Below are 19,429 nucleotides of genomic sequence, written 5' to 3' on the forward strand. Positions count from 1 at the left end.
ATGAAAAAAAGAAAGATAATGGCCATCAGTATCTGTAATGGGTGCTAAATTTGGATAATGTGAACCTCAAAGGAGATGAGTGATGGTAGTAGAGAGAGAATCTGGAGACGGCATTGGGGAAATGGGTTTGCACATTGCAAATCAGAGATTCAGAATCATTTAAATGGAGACAGTATAAAAGGATAGGAATATGGTAACTCTTAAAGAAATGAGTCCAGGCAGAATCAGTCATTGGAGAGAGGTCTGTTGATGGTGCTGTTTTTTGGGTGTTTTGTATCATTTCATTCTGTTGGACGATTCCCCTAATCCAGGGGTGGGGAAATGTGGCCTTCTAGGTCCTCGGGTGTGGCCTTTTGACTGAATCCAAACTTCACAGAACAAATCTCCTTAATAAAAGGATTTGTTCTGTAAAATTTGGACTCAGTCAAAAGGCCACACCCGAGGACCTAGAGGGCCACATGTGGCCTTGCAGCCACAGGTTCCCCACCCTTGCCGTAATCTATGAAATGAGAAGCAATTTCCCTCCCTCTTAAGTTAGTTAGATAAAAAGTGAATTTTAGGACTTTACTTACCTGTAACTTCCTCTTCTCTTACCTGTCTAATTCAACCAGGAAACTTTTGTGACAAGTATGGAAAATCTGTGTAACTCAAACAGGTTTGGGCAGATTTTGAGTAAGTTTTTGGCATTCTGAAGAACTGTTTGATTACTGTAGATTGGGTAACTAACAAACCTCAGTCATCCTGGAAGCTGGCTGGTGGGCAAATAGGCTAAGCGTTTTCTTAGGATTGCATATATGTGCCCAAAACTATCACATTAAAGAATACAAACTAAAAGAACAGATAATACTATTAAGCATTGTCTAGAAGAACAAACAATTCTACTTTAGCATGCACACTTTAAACTGTTGACAGGAAGATAATAGGAACTTGTTTAAGCCTGGGCAAATGTCTTATTCCTATTTTTGTGTAGGCAAGCTCTAAGTAACAAAAGATTCACATTTTTTTAAAGCACTCCAATATTTACAAAGCACTTTCCTCACAATCTTGTGAGTAGGTAGTATAAATATAATTATACCCACACACATATAATAATGTTTTACAGACCAGGAAGCTGAGGTGAAATGAAAACTAAGGTCACAACATGAGGAACTATAGGATCTAGAGCTTGAATCCAGACCTCCTAAGTCCCATATTTAACACCGCAACACATTATTATTCTGAGAGGTGACATGTCTATTTTCAAAATGAGCACTTGGTAAACAGAAAGACATATTAATAGATATAATTTCCATCTATTTCTTAAGGACCCTAAAAAACCAAATTTTGATAGCTATGACCTACTTCTCATTGATATAGCCAAGGAATTAGTAGAAGAATAAATACTAGATTGTAATACAGGCATTTTTTATCTGGATTCTATGAACTTAAAAACCTTTTTTTAAAAAATTGATTATTCCCCAATTGCCTGTAAAAACAATTTTTAACATTCCTTTTTAAAAATTTTTGAGTTCTCACTCTTCCACTCCCCCCATCAAGAAAGTAACTAATTTGTTATAGCTTATACATGTGCTGTTATGCAATACATATTTCCATATTAGACATATTGTGAAAGAAAACACAGACCAAAAAACCCCCCCAAAAACCCAAACCAAAAAATAAAGTGAAAAGTAGCATGTTTTGATCTGCATTCAGACTCCATTAGTTCTTTCTCTGGAGGTGGGTAGCATTTTTTTTTTTTTTTAAATTGTGAGTCCTTTGGAATTATCTTGAATCACTGTATTGTTGAGAATAGCTAAGTCATTCGTAATTGATCATTGTACAATATTGCTGTCCTGTATAAAATAGTGTTCTTATTCTGTTCACTTCACTTTGCATCAGTGCATGTAAATCTTTCCAAGTTTTCTGAAACCATCCTGCTTGTCATTTCTTATAGCACAATAGTATTATAGCACAATTGTACAGATCGTTGGCAAGCACAATCCTGCACTGCAACTTGTTTAGACATTCTCCAATTGATGGGTATCTCCTCAATGTTCAGTTCTCTGCCACCACTACAAGAGCTGCTATAAATATTTTTGTACAAATAAGTTCTTCCCCCTGCCCTCTGCTTTTTTTTTTTAATCTCTTTGGGATGCAGACCTAGTAGTGGTATTACTGGGTCAAAGGGTATGCACAGTTCTATAGCCCTTTGGGTATAGATCAGAGTTAACCCTCCAGAATGGTTGGATAAGTTCACAACTCCACCAGCAGTGCATTAGTGTCCCAATTTTCCCACATCCCTCCAACACTTATAATTTCCTTTTCTGTCATATTAGCTAATATGATACATATAAGGTGGTACCTCAGAGTTGTTTTAATTTGCATTTCTCTAATCAATAGTAATTTAGAGCATTTTTCATATGACTATAGATAGCTTTGATTTCTTCATCTGAAAAATGCCTGCTCATGTCTTTTGACCACTAATCAATTGGGGAATGATTTGTATTCTTATAAATTTGACTCAGTTTTCTATATATTGAGAAATGACATCTTTATCAGAGACTCTTGCTGCAAAATTTCCCTCCCAGCTTTCTGCTTTCCTTCTAATCTAGACTGCATTGGTTTTGTTTATGCAAAAATTTTAAAATTTAATGTTATCAAAATTATCCATTTTATATCTCGTAATGCTCCTTATCTCTTGTTTGGTCATAAATTCTTCCCTTACGCATAGATCTGACAGGTACTATTCTATGTGCCCCTAATTTGTCCATGACATCACCCTTTGTGTCTAAATCATATACCCATTTTGACCTTTTCTTGGTATACAGTGTGAGATATTGGTCTATACCTAGTTTCTGCCAAACTTTTCCAGTTTTCCCAGAGGTTTCTGTCAAATAATGAGTTCTTGTCTCAAAAGCTGGGATCTTTACAGTTATCAAACACAATGTTACTTTGGTCATTTACTAATGTGTATTGCATACCTAATTTATTCCACTGATCCACCACTCTATTTCTTAGCCAGTGTCAGATTATTTTGATGATTAATGCTTTATAATGCAGTTTGAGATCTGATATGGCTAGGCTACTTTTCTTCATTTTTTTTGTATTAATTCCCTTGATATTCTTGACCTTTTGGTCTTCCAGATGAAGTTTGCTGTTATTTTTCCTAGTTTTATAAAATAATTTTTTGGTATTTTCATTGGTATGATACTGAATAAATAAATTAAGCTAGGTAGAATTGTCATTTTTTATTATATTGGCTTGGCCTACCCATGAGTAATTAATATTTTTCCAGTTGTTTAGATCTAACTTTATTTGTAATTCTGTCCCTATAGTTCTTGGGTTTGTCTTGGCAGGTAGACTCCCAAGTATTTTATATTGTCTACAGTTCCTTAAATGGAATTTCTCTTTCTGTCTCTTGCTGCTGGACTTTCTTGGTAATATATAGAAATGTGATGATTTATGTGAGTTTATTTTATATCCTGCAACTTTGCTAAAGTTGCTAATTATTTCAACTAGTTTTTTAGTTGATTCTCTAGTATTTATGTATGCCATCATTTCATTTGCAAAGGAGTGATAGTTTCGTTTGCTCATTGCCTTTCTAATTCCTTCAATTATTTTCTTCTCTTATTGCTATAGCTAGTATTTATAGCACACTATTGAATAATAATAGTGACAATGGGCATCCTTGCTTTACCCTGATCTTATTGTGAAGGTATTGAGCCTATCCCCATTACAGATAATGCTTGATGATGGTTTTAGATAGATACTATATTTTTTATAATTACATTTCAATATAATTGGTTTCCTTTGTACATGTATTCATATATTTTGTTTTATGCTTTAAAAACAAAGTTCTGAGAAGGTGTCCATAAACTTCACCAGATTGCCAAGGGGTCTGAGCTAAAGGCTAAGAATTTTTGTTCTAGTGGAAAAGGAAGTTAGAATTGGAGACATTAAAACTTAGCCATCAGCGGTGGGATGCTAGGCAAGTCACAACTTCTCAAGACTCCACTTTTTTCATCTATAAAATAGAGTAGATGGGGCAATTGATCTCTAAGGTCCCTTCTACTTCCAACATTCTATGATTTTGGCAATGGAGCAGTGAAATGAAGGTTATGCTGGTCTAGTGAGAAGAGTACCGAATTTGGAGTGAGAAGACCTGAGTTTTTACCCTTAGATCTGTCACTTATTACCTATGTGACCACTTTATCTTTCTGGGCCTCTCCTCTGTAAAAAGTAAGGGAGTTGGGCAAGATAATCTCCAAGGTCCTTCCTAGCTCCAAATCCTATGATCAATTATGGATTTCCTTCTGCACTTTGGTGGCTACTGCCCCTAACTCAACTCTGTGCCCTTCTCCATCCCATGACCACACCAGTGATTCTCCTTTGTGCATTCCTCAATACTCACTGGCTTTCCCTATGACCCCAAGTCCTGATGGGAAAGTGAAGAAAGGAGGAAGGCCTATTAATTTAAAGTTACATAAAATGCTAATTTAATCCTGAAAATCAGTAAAAAAGAACCTTTTACAGCAGTAAAGTGAAATATCTCTCATCTCATATAGAGGTAGTACCTGCTGTCTGGGGTCTAGCCATATGGGGTCACATTAATTTGAGCCCAAGAAAATGAATATGGCTATTCGTGAAATACAGTTCTACAGATCACAGGATAATCCTACTTTTTGAAAATACCCAAGACAGAAATAACAGAAGTCTATTGAAATCATCTCCTGCTACTAAACCTGTAAGACTTAATTGACTTTTATGTGTTATTATCTTGGGACTTGCAAAATGAATAATTCTAAGTGATTTTAACTCCATAAGGAGAAAACTGTGATTTAAAAACACTTCTTAGTGTTTATTAGTTTTTTTTCCCAAACTCTGTTCTCTGGGATATAAAGTGAGATATTTTATGCTCCATCTGTTCTACCTGACCTATATTCACTTACAGGAAATCATCTCTTGTTACACAAACAGGTCTATTCTTTTATATTATGCTATAATTAATGAAGCATGCAAAACCTCTCAATTACAGCGTGCTGATAAGAGTAACAACCTTTCCCCTTCCTGCCAGGTAGACATATAATCACCACAGATCACCAGACCTGCAGCAGTAACCACAGTAACTAATAGCAACTATAACTTTATGTACTTGAGTGATTCCAGTTAGGCCTAGGAACTCAATTAACATGTCTTCCTGCAGATTGCACATCCTTGTTGCCTCTCTGTCATCTTCATTCTTTCACTTATTTTCCATCTTTCCCTCTCTACTGGCTCATTTCCTACTCCCTACAAATATCCCTATATTTCCTCTGTCTTGAAAAAACCTTAATTTGACCCTTCCATTCACACTAACTATTGTCCTATATCTCTTCCGCTTTTTTTTTTAGCTTCTATAGCTCTTCTGTCTTTTTTTTTTTTAGCTAAACTGTAGTTAAAAGGTGGTCTACAATAGGCGTCTCTGCTTTCCTCTCATTGTCTTCTTAACCCCTTAAAATCCAACTTCCAATCTTATCAGTCCACTGAAACTACTCTCTCTTTAAATTTACAAATGATCTCTAAATTGATAAATCCAGTGGTCTTTTCTCAATCCTCATTTATGTAACCTTTGACACTATTGACCACCCTTTCCTCTCTTTTCTCTAGGTTTTCAGGACACCCCTCTCTCCTGCTTTTCCTCTTACTTATCTGACCTCTTTCCCTTTTGCTGGATTTTCCTCCAGATCATGGCCTCTAACTGTAGGTGTCCCTCAGGATTCTGTTCTGAGTCCTCTTTTCTTCCACTTGGTGATTTCATCATCTCCCATGCATTTAATTTCCATCTCTAAGCTAATGTTTCTCAAATTGACTTTTCCTGCCCCAACCTCTCTGTTGAACTCTAATCTGGACTCTCCAACTGCCTTTCAGACATCTTAAGCTGGATATGCAGTAGACATCTTAAATTCAATTTATCCAAATGAGAACTCATTATCTTTACCCCTAAACCCTCCTTACTTCTTACTTTCCTTACTACTATAGAGGACAACACCATCCTCCCAGTCATTCAGGCTCGCATGTGAGGAGTCATCCTAGATCCCTACTATCCAAGCTATTGCTAAAGCCTGAAGATTTTGCCTTGTCTTGAATACCTCCCCCCTTCTCTTGTCTGATACTGCCATCACTCTAGTGCAAGCCCTCATCACCTCATGCCTTATTTTTGCAATAGCCTGTTCATGTGTCTGTCTGCCTGAAGTCTCTCCCCACTGCAATTCACCCTCCTTTCAGCTACTAAAGTGATTTTCCTAAAATGTAGGTTTGATCATGTCACACCCTCCACCTCCTCCTTCTCCCGTTACCCCTCAGTAAACTTCAGTGGCTTCTAGGAACAAATTCAAATGTTCTATATGCCACTCAAAGCTCTTCACAACCTAGCCCCTTCCTACCTTTCTGGTCTTCTTATACCTTATTCCTTGGCACATACTTTTTGATCCAGTGATATTGGTCTCCTGGCTGTTCCATGAACAAGACACTCCATTTATTGTCTCTGGGCATTTTTTCTGTCTGTCCCATGTGCCCAGAATGCTTTCCTTCCCTTGCTCTACCTACTGACATCACTAGCTTCCTTAAGTTGCTACTAACAACCCACCATCTGTAGGAAGCCTTCCCCAATTCTTCTAATTCTAGTGCCTTCTCTCTATTAAATATTTCCTATTTATCTTTGCTTTGCATATATTTGCTTGTATGTTGTCTCCCCTAAGAAATTATTAGCTCCTTGAGGGACTGTCTTTTGCTTCTTTTTATATCTCTGGTGCTTAGCATGGTGCCTGGCACATACTAGAAACTTAATAAATGTGTATTGATTGATTGATCATATGCTTATAAAATCTGAGTCTATAAATAAAAAATTATACAATTATCATTATTATCATCATCATTATAACAGATTTTTTATAGGGCTTTAAGGTTTATAAGCACTTTACATAGATTATTTTCTTTGATCTTTACAACAACCCTGAGGTAGGTTCTATTATTATTCCCATTTTACAGAAGAAATAACTGAGACTCAAGGAGATCATGTGACTTGCCCAAGGTCATATAAATAGTAAGTGTCAGGGACAGTATTTGAACTTATGTCCTCTAACTACAGAGACAATGACAATTGTATCTTACTGCCTCCTGTCTTAAGTGACTAGTCCAGGATAACACAGTTAGTAAATATTTGAGGTGGAAGGAAAGAAAAAAGCAAATAGGTATTTACTAAATACTTACTATGTGCCAAGTACTGTGCTAAGTAAATTACAATACCCATAACAACCCTGCGAGTTAGATATTATTACTATCCCCATTTTATAGTTGAGGAAAATAAGACAGACAGATTAAGTCCAACAGCTAGCAAGTATCTGAGGCTGGATTTGAACTTCCTGATTCTAGCTCTATCCACTGTACCACCTAGTTACACAGGTGGGATTCAAACCCAGATTTTCCTGACTTCAAGTCAAATGTCCTATCCACTGCCCTACACAGATTCAAACAGATTCAGGTCAGCATTAGATGGTAGATCCCACCAAAAGTTTTCATAGAAAGGAAAAAGGAAGCTTACGTGTACTGGATGTTGGCTTGCTGTAAGAAGGCTAACAGGATTTGAGAGCCATTTTGGGGAATATGGACATCTGTAACAGTTCCTTCCGAGACATAGGAGATGCTGCTGGGCTGCCATAGGTCCACCTGTAGTGCAGGAACTAACCTGTAATTCATATTCAATGTAGGTGGGGAAAAATCCATGTCATAATGTCAAACATGTATCTTGTTTATATATCATAATAAATAAAACATTGAATTTAGACATTGTCCTTGGATCTGAGGCTAAAGCCCATTTTTTTTTAATCTTAAGAAATTTCAGCCAGTGAGACATTTCAACTACTGAATCTTTCTCTAATTGTTTAAGAGGCTCCAAATTATGTCATGTTATATTACAGCAGGTAGGTGGCTCAGCAGATAGAACGCTGGCCTGAGGTCAGGAAAAATTCATCCTCCTCAGTTCAAATCTGGTCTCAGATAACTGTGTGACCTAGGGAAATCACTTAACCCAGTTTGCCTCAGTTTCCTCATTCATAAAATGAGTTGGAGAAGGAAATGGCAAACCACTTCAGTATCTTTGCCAAGAAAACCCCAAATGGGGTCATGGAGAGTTGGCCGTGACTGAACAACAACAAGAAATTATGTTATCTCCATAAAATAGTTAATCATAGCATGATAATATCTTTAAGATTGGGATTCTGAGGCCACATGATAAATGTTAAGAAAAATAGTTTTTTTTTTTTGTAATAACAGGAGATGACCTGAAAATGTTTCTTTAACTTAAAATGATGGGAAATAATAACCCTCTTTATTTTGCAAAGAGTTCATTCCTTAGGTCATGCTCAGTCTAAGTAAAATTGTGAAGCAAACAAATCTTTCTTTCCTTTTCCCTCTCTAGCTGCCTGGCCAGATTCCCAAAGTGGATCTTGATCTCTGCTAAAATATAAGTTAATAGGACTTTAGGTGTTATACCTCTTCTAGCGATATTTCTATTTTTAGGATACTTTTGAAGACTGAAAACCCTTTTAGTTTGACTTTTTTTGGAGGCAATTGGGGTTAAGTGACTTGCCCAGGGTCACACAGCTAGTAAGTGTCTGAGGTCAGATTTGAACTCAGGTCCTTTTGACTCCAGAGCTGGTACTCTATCCACTAGGCACCACCTAGCTGCCCCCTGAAAACCCTTTTTAGATCCAAGGAAATTAATCTTTACCAATGACATTTCAGTTTGATGAGGGAAATATTATGGGCAGAAATATCCTTTCTCTAATTAAAGTTGCACAATATTTAACTGCCTATGTGAAGTCAATGAATTGATCCATTCAAATTGTTAATCTAACCATAATAGAAAATCATAGAATTGTAGGCCTGGAAGAAATTTTTGCAAAGTGATTTGGTGCATCTAATAGTTTCGGACAGAAATGCATCTAAGATTGAGTCTATCTTAGTCTATTATAGCTATAGTGATTACAGTTATTGTTTTTATTATTATCTCATTTTTGAACATTCCTAAAGGAGGAAATCTCATAATACTCCTATGTGTTTATCTTTATACATAAAAATTTTCAGAAAAATTTTCCAAACATATACAGTGTTTCAAGTCTTTTGTGATCATATCATGATTCCATGGTTTTTCTTGTTCTTCTCATCACTGGAAAAAAATCGATTTCTGGCATATGATAATTGAATGCTAATATTAAATTCTACCTCAGATTTTTTTTATCTTTGAGTGAAGTAATCTCAATCCATTTCATCTTTCCTTTCATATCCATTTCCCTAACCCTTTGATTATTTTAGTGACTCTTCTCTAAATTTATTTCACTGATTTTTTTCTCTTATAAATACATGGATTGTTTTCAATAATGGGCAATGGGTTCTAGAAAATAGTGGTTACGATCATACCTAAATTCAAATGGAAAGAAGAAAGATGGTGCTATAGTTGGTGAAAAGCTCTTAGTCCTCAGAGTAAGATGAACCTACGAATAGAGAACTGAGTCTATTGATTCACTTGATAAATATTTATTAAGAACTTGAAACATGCATGACTAGAACCAAGGGAGATATGAAACTAAGTGAGACACCATTCCTAACTCAAGGGATTTATGATCTGGTATATCATCAAGTTCTTTCTAATCCTTATGATAGAAGCTTATTAAACATATAAAGCATGTGTAATATGACCCTGGAGAAGGTTGTCTGCTGGTTGGGATAAGGCAGGGGTGGGGAACCTTCAGCTTCGAGATCATATGTGGCCTTCTAGGTCCTTGGGTGTGGCCTCTTGACTGAGTCCAAGTTTTACAGAACAAATCTTTTTACTAAGAGGATTTGCTTTGTGAAGTTTGGATTCAGTCAAAAGGCCGCACTTGAGGACCTAAATGGCTACATATGGCCTCAAGGCACCCCTGGGCTAAAGGCTTCTTGTGTTTCCCTGCAGTAATTGCCCCAAAGAGATCTTTGGCCTGGCCTTAAGACATGAGGGTCTAATTCTGAATGACAAGATAACTCCTTCCAGGTTAAAGGACAATGGGGAGGTATAAAGAAGAAGCCACTTGAGCTAGAGAAGGGATGCCAGGGTAAAGCTGGAGACAAGAGCTTTCAAGAGCCAGAGAGATGGGAAATAGTAGAGAATGATATCTGCCATTAGGAAGGGGCATTGTGATTTAGGACTGAGGCATGTCAGATAGATCTTTTGCTGCTGAAAATTCCATTTGGTCTTCAGATGAAGTTTGGAAATTCTTCCCCCTCCCCCGCCAACTTTTCCTTTGTTTTTTGAGTTCATGCCTTTTTGAGTCTAATGCCTCCCCTTCTACTCTACTTTCTGTTAAAAGTATACTCTGCCTCTTAAGGTGGCTAAACTATGTGTGTATTTTGAGAATGCGAGGCAGAAATTTAGAGGTGCTTCCTCGGGAAAAGGATAGAGACTTAAAACTATAGTATTTTGCCAGAACTTGATCTTAGGTTGGGGGCTCAGAGCTATAGAAGAGAGTTGTTGATTTATTTTTTTTTACAACTTTCCCAGGCAGAAAAAAATATACTGGGCAGCCCTAGGCAATGAGTCATCAGTATTGGTGACTGTGACTAGCTGGGCTGCTAATGTGGTGGGGTCACTGAAGTATTCTTTCACATTTTTTTCCCCCTGAAGTCCATTTTGAAAGGAAATTCATTTCGATAGAAGGGGAAGAGCTCAGAAAGTAGCTGGAGGTGGGTGGAAAAGGGAAGTTATGTCTCAACCCACAAAATAGAGGAGATGAATTAAGGGTGACTAACAGCCTTAACTAACTGCTTTTCGTTTATAGGAAAATAGCCCAGAAAAAAATCCATCCTAAAATATGATTTGGAAATGGCTTTCCGGTGAGATCTTGGCACCTTTCTAATAAAATTTTAGATGGTACATTCTCAGGAAGGAGCCATTCTACAATGGAATCAATGAAAAAATAACCTCAAGAATTATAACATGTTTTGTAAAAGCGTGCTGAAATGCAGAGAGAAGATAAATGCTAAGTACGAGAGAAAGGGCGGCAGTTTTTAGGTAACAAAAGTAAAAGAAGGTTGGTGCATAAACATTTGTCAGTGTTTTTCCAACACTATTTTGAAGAGATTGTGCTCTGACAGAGAGACATGAGTATTCTGGTCTGTTGGGCAGATATATGAAGACATGTACACACGGGGAGAAAGGTAAGCTACTAGGCTATCACAGACTGATGAAACTATCCTTTGAGGATACATAACTCCCCTCTTTTTTCCCTCTAAAATCCCATGCTTACTGAGCAGTATTCTAGTTACTGAGTAGACTTGGCAGGTGCTTTGATAAGGGATACCCTGTTCAGCTATCAAGAGTATCTATTCTAGGCTTTTGTAGCAGATAGTTTTCAGAGTAAATTGACGTACTGACAGAATTACAGAATCTCAGAATTGGAAATGAACTCAGCTTAACTACTCAGTCTCTGCTTGAGACCTCGCAACAGGAAAACCACTGCCTCTGAAGATAGCCCTTCACATTTTGGAATAGTGGTAATTACTAGGAGTTATTTGCATAAAGTCTAAAGCTGCCTTATTCAACTTTCACCCATTGTTTTTGATTCTATCTCATGGGGCCAGATGGAACAAGTATAACTCCTCATCTACAAACAGTCCTTCTAACACTTGCACATAAATATCAGGTTTCCCTTGAGTCATTTCAGGATATATACCCATAATTCCTTCCATTGAGTCTAATATAGCAAGGTCCCTACTCCTCTCAACATCTCAGTTGCCTTCTACTGGATGTGTTCAACTTGATCAAAGTTCTCTTTAAAATGGAGTGTTTAGAACTGACCAAAATGGACATGATCTGACTGAGGTAGCATAGAACAGTACCATTACATCCTTCATTCTGGACGCTGTCTCTCTCTCTCTCTCTCTTATTTTTTCTATTTGATAGGCAATTTGGGTTAAGTGACTTGCCCAGGGTTGCACAGCTAGTAAGTGTTGTGTGTTGTGTGTTTGAGGTCGGATTTGAACTCAGGTCCTCCTGACTCCAAGGTCAGAGCTCTATCCACTGAGCCACCTAGCTGCCCCCACTGTGTCTGTCTTGATGCCATCTATGTTTGTAGTAGCTTTTTTTTTGACTATCCTATTACTCTGTTGATTTGATGTGGCATTTCTCAGCATAAATTAACAAAATTTGTTTTATAAATCAATCTCTTGAGAATTTGGTTAGCGTAAGTCAATTGTCCAGGACTGGATCACCTTGGGGTGAGCTGATAAAATTGAGTTTTTGAACCCACATATGCCACTACCGAATGAGCATCTGCCTAAAACAGCTTGCTGGCTACATATGCATCTAATAATATTCCACTGGAAAAAATTCTCCTTTCAAAGCATTCGAGGTTTGTTCTTAATCTTCAGTGATTGTTTAAACATCCTGTTTCCCCAATATAATCATCATGTACTTATATTCAAATATGTTTTTCAGTAGGGAAATAAAGGATAAGAAAAAATAAAGAATAAGACTTCTGATTCTATTTTTTCTTCCTGGGTTGATGAGGAGAATGCTTAAATTGTTTCATTATATTGTGAACTTAAGATAAAATAAATTGGATTTAGGGAAATACTCCCATAAGACTATGGGCAATAAATATTTTTAAATGAATAAGGAGACTGAGGAATGAATTGGCACAGAAGCCAGATTCCTTTACAATTAGATTGATAATCATTTCTTAGAAATAAGTGAAAATTTCTCCTTAGGATTCATTTAGACTTGAGTTTCTGAGTATTTGTACTTCTCTACAATGTATACACTTTTGTGTGATGTCTTATGGGCACTCAGAACCACTTTTATTAAGCAGAGGAATAATAATACTTCTGATACAGACATCACAGGAGGGGTATAATAAATAAAATAGAGCAACTGTCCTGGAGGGCCTATGTTTTAGATGTGGTAGGGAACTTTGGGGACTCATACAATTTGGTAACAGATGGTCTGCCTTTCAGCTGCCTGAGACAACACAGAAATCTACACTAGGATTGTGCTGTTTTCTATTTATTTTTATGTTAACTTGTAAAAACAGTTCTTAGATAGACCACTAAGGTGCAGTGGATAAGGGGATTCCTTTTTTCTAGAAGAAAATTGTGAGGCCTTACCTTAATCCTCCCTTCCCATAGATGTATAAATATAAAATGTACAGACATTAAAATGTACCCTGCCTAATCAGTCTCTAAAATTAGGTTTTTGGTCTGCTCTCACCCTATCTCAGTGGGCCCACTTCTTAGATTTCCTGGCTGCAGATTTGCCTTTCTGGTTTCTTCATCTTATTCTTATTCAGGCAGAGTATTTCAAAGTGGCATTTCAAATATTCTCATATCTTAGGGTCCCTGGGTATGTGAATGTACCCAAAAGAACAGGTGAGGATTCAAATTGTGATCATGATTGACCTCTGGGGACCACTAACTTGGGAGTGGTGAGCTTGAGTCAACTTTCTTATTTCATTATCTTAGCAGGCAGCTTGAAATCTGAAGCTTTATATACATGGTTGTTTATTTTATTGCCTCAAGAATGGCAGCATTTCATTAATTTTCACACTTCACTGAAGTAAGAACTCTATACTGTCAACCAGATGCCGTGATCTCATCAGAGATTTAGGCAAGGAAGTTGAAAGACCTCTTGTTACTTTACAAAAGACACAAAAATGCATTGACTAGCAAGCCACAGTGGGATAAATTAATCATTAATATTAGCACAAGTCCAAAGATGAAATAATACTAAGTCAGTCCAAAGGAAAAATTCTCTGGTAATATAAGTTTCAGTAAAATGGAATTATTATCCTTAGCAATGGTTTTATCCTGTTATAGACTACTTATTCTCACTGTCAGAAATATCTCATCACTAGGATGTTGAGTAAGTATGGGAGGATCTGATAGATTTTGTTTATTTATTCAACAAGTATTAATTAAATACCTACCATATATGAAGCACTCTATTAGGTTTTGAGGATAGAAAGAAAAAAAGCACAATAATTCTTACCCTCAAGAAATTTATTATCTCCTGGGGGAAAATAATATTAAACACTTCAGGCCTTAGTTTACTATCTATAAAATGATGGTGTTGAAATGGATGACCTCTTCTAGTTCTAAATTCATTATTTCTGAGCACTTAGCACAGAAGTCAACAGTTCTTTTTATGTGGCTACCAAGTTTATACTTATTATTTCCTTGGGAATGATGGTTGGGGAGGCAACAGGGACTCTTGTGGGGAAAATGGTGGTGTTTCAATGCCAAAGACAGCTGGCTACTTCATAGTTTTGCCTGGGGCTGTCTCTGGCCCCCTCCAATGTATGCCTTTCTCCTCAACTCCAGCCTCTATGACACTGATTATCATCTCGAGTGCCACCATATATGGCATAGATTGCCAACTCTTGGGCTATAATGCTATTCATCACAATGTGGTGGTACTTTTACTTGTGAATTTTCACTACTAAATCCATAGAGCTAAAAAGTAGAGGAAATGTCAAGGTTTTTTTTTTTTTAAGAAATATGATCTGTTTGAAAAAATGGGGTTTATTATTAAGTATGGCAAGCAGGCATATGTACACGCTGTGTTTCCTTGTCCTGTGTACATAGAAAAGTAGACATAAAATATATATGAAATACATACAGTGTACTTTTGTGGGGCATGTAGCACTAAAACATGGAAAGATCAAGAAAGGCCTGAAGTAGATGACATTTGGGCAGAGATCCTTGAATGGATCTTGGGATTCTAAAAGCTGAAGATGCAGAGGGAGTGAATCACAGGCATGGGGTCCAGCCTGTACAAAGGCATGGAGGTGGGAGATGGAATATCTGACATGGATGAACAAGAAGTAGGATAGCTTGACTAGAACACAGAGTACACAGAGAGGAGTAATATGAGATCAGTCTGAGAAGATAGATTGGAGCAGACAAAGGACTTTGCAATTAAACCAAGAAAAAAGATTCTTAATGTTCTTTGTATCATGTACTCCTTTGACAGTCTGCTGAAATACGATTTTGTGTCTTAGTTTACCTTAATTTTAATCGTGATAAACCTATGGACCCATTCTTAGGTTAATGTTTTTAAATCTGTGAGATAAAATGCATACAATTGCAAAGGAAACCAATTATATTAAAACACAGTTATCAATATATTAAAAAAGTTCATAGACCTCTAGGTTAAGAATTCCCATTCTAGAGGTTAGGCATTGAAATTTGTTGAGTGGATGGGTGACAATTAGACCTATGCTTCAGGAACATCACTTTGGCAGCTGTTTGGAGGATACATGGGATATGGGAGAAAATAGAGACAAAGAAGGCAGTTATAGGAGGCCATTACAATGTTTCAAGGGTAGAGATAATGAGAGCCTTAGTTGGGGGAATGGTTGTGTGAATGGATAGAATGAGATGATTACTGGTGCAACAGATGTCATGAAAATAGATTTGACAAAAGTTGACAATTGATTGGCTATGGGAGGGGGTAAGTGAGGAATCAAGGATGTCTTTAAAGTTATGAACTTGGGTATCTTGATAGATGATGGAGCCCTTGATAAGAATTGGGAAGCTAGAAAGAGAGGTTTTTGAGGAAAGATAAAGAATCCACTTTGAACATGTTTTGGCTTCTAATTTAGGATTCCATTTTTCTTCAAGGTGTGCTTGTCATAATTAATGGTAAATCCCATTTTTCAAAACAATAACAACAATAAACAAGTAACAAAGTACACTTTGTAAAAAAAAAAAGCCTTCACATTTTCCCCACTTGTTAGTTCTGTGGATTTAGTGATCCACAAGCAAAAGAAACATTGTATTGTGATAAACAGCATGGTGGCCCAGAGGTTGGCAAACAACAGCATATGCAGTGGCACTCAGGATGATTATCAGTGACACTGAACTGGGGTTGTGGGAAGAGATCTGTATGAGTGCCAGGGAAAGCTTTAGGCAAAGCTGTGAATAGCCAATTCTACCTTTGGCATCTAAATGCCATCTATTCTCCAAAAGAAGACCTATTGCCTCCCTAACTCCCATTTCCAGGAAGAGAATAAATAAATAAAAATCTGGTAGCCCCATGAGAAAACTGTTGACACTCTTGTGCTAGGTGTCAGAAAACATATAGCAATGGGATTAATCTATGCTTAGAGACTTTACATTTTTCCCAAGTAGAGTGAGTAAAAAGAATTGTGAATTTTTAGAAGAGTTTTGAGCAAGAAAAAGAAAATGGCCATTGGAAAGGGCATGGGAAGACATTACAGATGTAAGGTATAACCTGGTAGGGAACAAGTAGCATACTAAATAGATTGGGGAATATACTGACTTAATTTAAACACTGAAATATGGAACTAAAGTGACAATTTATTTAATGGAATAGTTGCCATTTATTTAATTCCCTCATCTTGTAAAATGAGTGACCTGGCTTAAATGGCATGTCAGATTACTGGCTCTAAACTTCTGTGATTTTATTTTGGGAAAAGAGCTATAAATGTCACATTAAATGAGTTTTTCTTCTGCTGGATATTAGGTTCTAAAAATTTATTGAGTTTACTTATTTAAAAAAAAATCTTTTAACAATGAAGATCAGCCATTTCCTCGCATCCTCTTTTAATAAAATTAATCTAATAACTGTTGAAAGGAATGATGTGCATAGATTTATAATTTTTATAATTGTCCTTAAAAACTACAACTATTTCCTTCATGCTTTAACACATGGTAATGAGACTCTTTAAGTAAGCTTTCATTAAGAGGAATTTGGGTTGATGATGTCAAAAGTGAACTGCTTGGGCTTTAGGAACTCAGCGATGTCTGTGTTCATAGGCCTTAGAGTTGAAAAGCATCTTAGAGATGTATTTGAATCCCCTTATTTTACAGTCAACTGAAGCTCCAAGAGATGAAGTGATTGCTGTAAGATCTGGGACTTGAAACAATTATTTTACTCTAAAATCCAATGTTCTTTCCACTACATATTACTTTCTTCCTCTCTTCTTCCTCTTTTTCCATTCTTCCTTTCTCCTTCCTCCTCTTCCTCCCTCCCTGCCCCTAATATTTGAGTACTATACCTACAGTATGAAAGGCACTAGGTAGTAGAAAATATTATTAGTCTATTCTCCTTAAGACCTCATCTGCCTTAAACTTATCAAAAGTATATCTAAATTTTCTTTTTCCATTTCAAATGGACCAATAGTGAAGTCACCTGTCACCCAGCATCCCCTTATCAAATATCACAGGGGAAAAAATATTTCTTTATTATTTCCATAAGTGAAAATGAATTCTACCAGTTCTTGAGGGGGGGGTGGTATCATAATTCAAATTGCCAATTTAAGTTAGTGAACTTGTAAGTAAATTATTTTGTTTTATATATTTTTAAACTTCACAAAATACAAATATCCATAAGATTTTTAAAGAATAATTAATCTCATGCTTTAATAAAAAATAAATTACCAATTAGACTATGATTCAATGGGATTTGTGGTATGAGTGACTTCTTCATGGAATCTGTAATTTTATTGGCTATTACTGTCATGAGGGCAAATCACAAACCCTACATGCCTATCCTTGTCCATGTCTTTCCATAAATTTTCAACAGAGCATCCATCATGATGGATCCCTTCCTCTGATTCTACTTATATTTTATGTGTAGCTGTGAACAGTCTGGTGCATTTGCTACACAGAATCATAGGATTTCAGACTTCAGAGATCTAAGGGATCTTAGAGGTCATCTCTTTGCAATTATTATTTTATATTATAATTATTTTTTATTTTATTTCACAGATGAGAAAACTGAGGAACAGAGTGGGAAAGTGACTTGTCTATTGTGGTAGAAAGGGAGGGAAGGATGGATGAGAATAAGCACTTATATAGTTCCCACCACATGCCAAGCACTTTGCTAATGACTTTACAAATATTATCTCATTTGATCCTCACAACAACCCTGGGGGAGAGTAGGTTTATTATCACCATTTTACAGTTGAGGAAATTCAGGCAAACAAAGGGTGAGGCTTGCCAGGGTCATACAGCTATTTTCTGAGGCCAGAATTGAACTAAGGTCTTTCTGACTCCAGGCTCAGCATTCTATCCACTGTGCCACCTAACTGCCTCATAGTATCTATGCTATTGTAAGTGCCCAAGATCACACAGGTATTAAGTGAAAGATGGTTAATCCACCTTCTTTTCCTGTCAGACATATTCTTGATAATGTCACATACCACTTTTTACCAAAATAATCTTCTTAAGGTATAGGTCTGACTTTGATGATCCACCATTTGAAAACTTCAATGGCTCCCTCTGGTATAAAATATAAGCTCCCTGTCATTTTAAGCCCTCCATGATATGCCTCTGTCCTCTCATTCCAGATATTTCATTTTCCTCCTCATTATACATTGCACATTCTGATCAACTGGACTAGTTGTTCCTTGAGCTCTATGTTCAATCTTCCATCTCTATGCTATCGTACATGCTGCATTACTCTCAAACACACTCCCCTTTCTCTTTTCCCTAATCTCAAATTCATTCAAGACTCAAGTCATGTGCTATCATCTCTGTCAAGCTTTTACCTTATATAATCAGTTTTTGAGGACCTTCCCCTTCTCAAATTACCTTGGATTTACTTATCTGTGAATATTCAACTTAATTCAATCAATTAATGATACAGTTCTTCAGATGCTCCTATTTGCAAATAAATGCATGCATTTGCAGATTGCATTGATGGCGTGGAGTCTTGGAATATTACAGTCCTCTTCAGTGAGATCCACACAAGGCTTATCAAACCTGCTCACCTGGCTTCCTATACCACTCCTTTGCTCTATCTAAATTCTTCTCTGGAAGGTCACTTATAATCTATTAAGTGCTGAATATGATAGCATCTTCTTAGTCCTCATCCTGCTTAGACAGGGTTGACCTGCTTTCTCTTGCTCCTCATACTTGTCTGAATCTTCCTTATTTAGTCTTCTTCCTGGGACATGTGTTCCTCCTTACTTCTATGTGTGTGTATGCGTGTATGCATATAAGCATGTATGGGTATGTGCATGTATATGTGTGTGTGTGTTCTAAGTCTTTGTCCTTAGTTCTCTCCTTTCTTTTCAGCTTTTTGGGGAGGCAGTGTGGTAAAGTGAAAAGAGTGTCAGCTCTGGAATAAAAGGATGAAAGTTCAAATCCCAAATCTGATAGTTATTACCCACGAGACCTTGGGCAAGTCAGTCAACCTCCCTGGGTCTCAGTCTCCTAAAATGAATGGGTTGGATCAGATGGCCTCTGAGTTCCTTTCTGGATCGATAATCTTATGTCCTATTTCTATTCTCTACCTCGGTGATTTCATGTATTCTTACAGGTTCAATTTTACCTCTATATAGATGACTCCAAAGTCTGGACATTTATAAACTAGAAGGATATCTTTTCCCCAAGTCTCAGTCTTGCATTTTCT

The 19,429-nt window shown here is 36.8% G+C and overlaps 1 protein-coding gene across 1 annotated transcript in view; it reads right to left on the reverse strand.

Moving 5' to 3' along the window:
- The window catches only part of LOC114054294 (carboxypeptidase A6-like), a 328,051-nt gene that overhangs the window by 96,198 nt on the left and 212,424 nt on the right, over positions 1-19,429 (reverse strand). Inside the window, exon 3 of the mRNA XM_027877497.1 lies at positions 7,559-7,683. Coding sequence (XP_027733298.1) covers positions 7,559-7,683 — 125 coding nt within the window. The remainder of the gene's footprint in view (positions 1-7,558; positions 7,684-19,429) is intronic.

This window comes from Vombatus ursinus, unplaced genomic scaffold, assembly GCF_900497805.2.
Source record: "Vombatus ursinus unplaced genomic scaffold, bare-nosed wombat genome assembly UNPS02014812.1, whole genome shotgun sequence".
NCBI lineage: Eukaryota > Metazoa > Chordata > Mammalia > Diprotodontia > Vombatidae > Vombatus > Vombatus ursinus.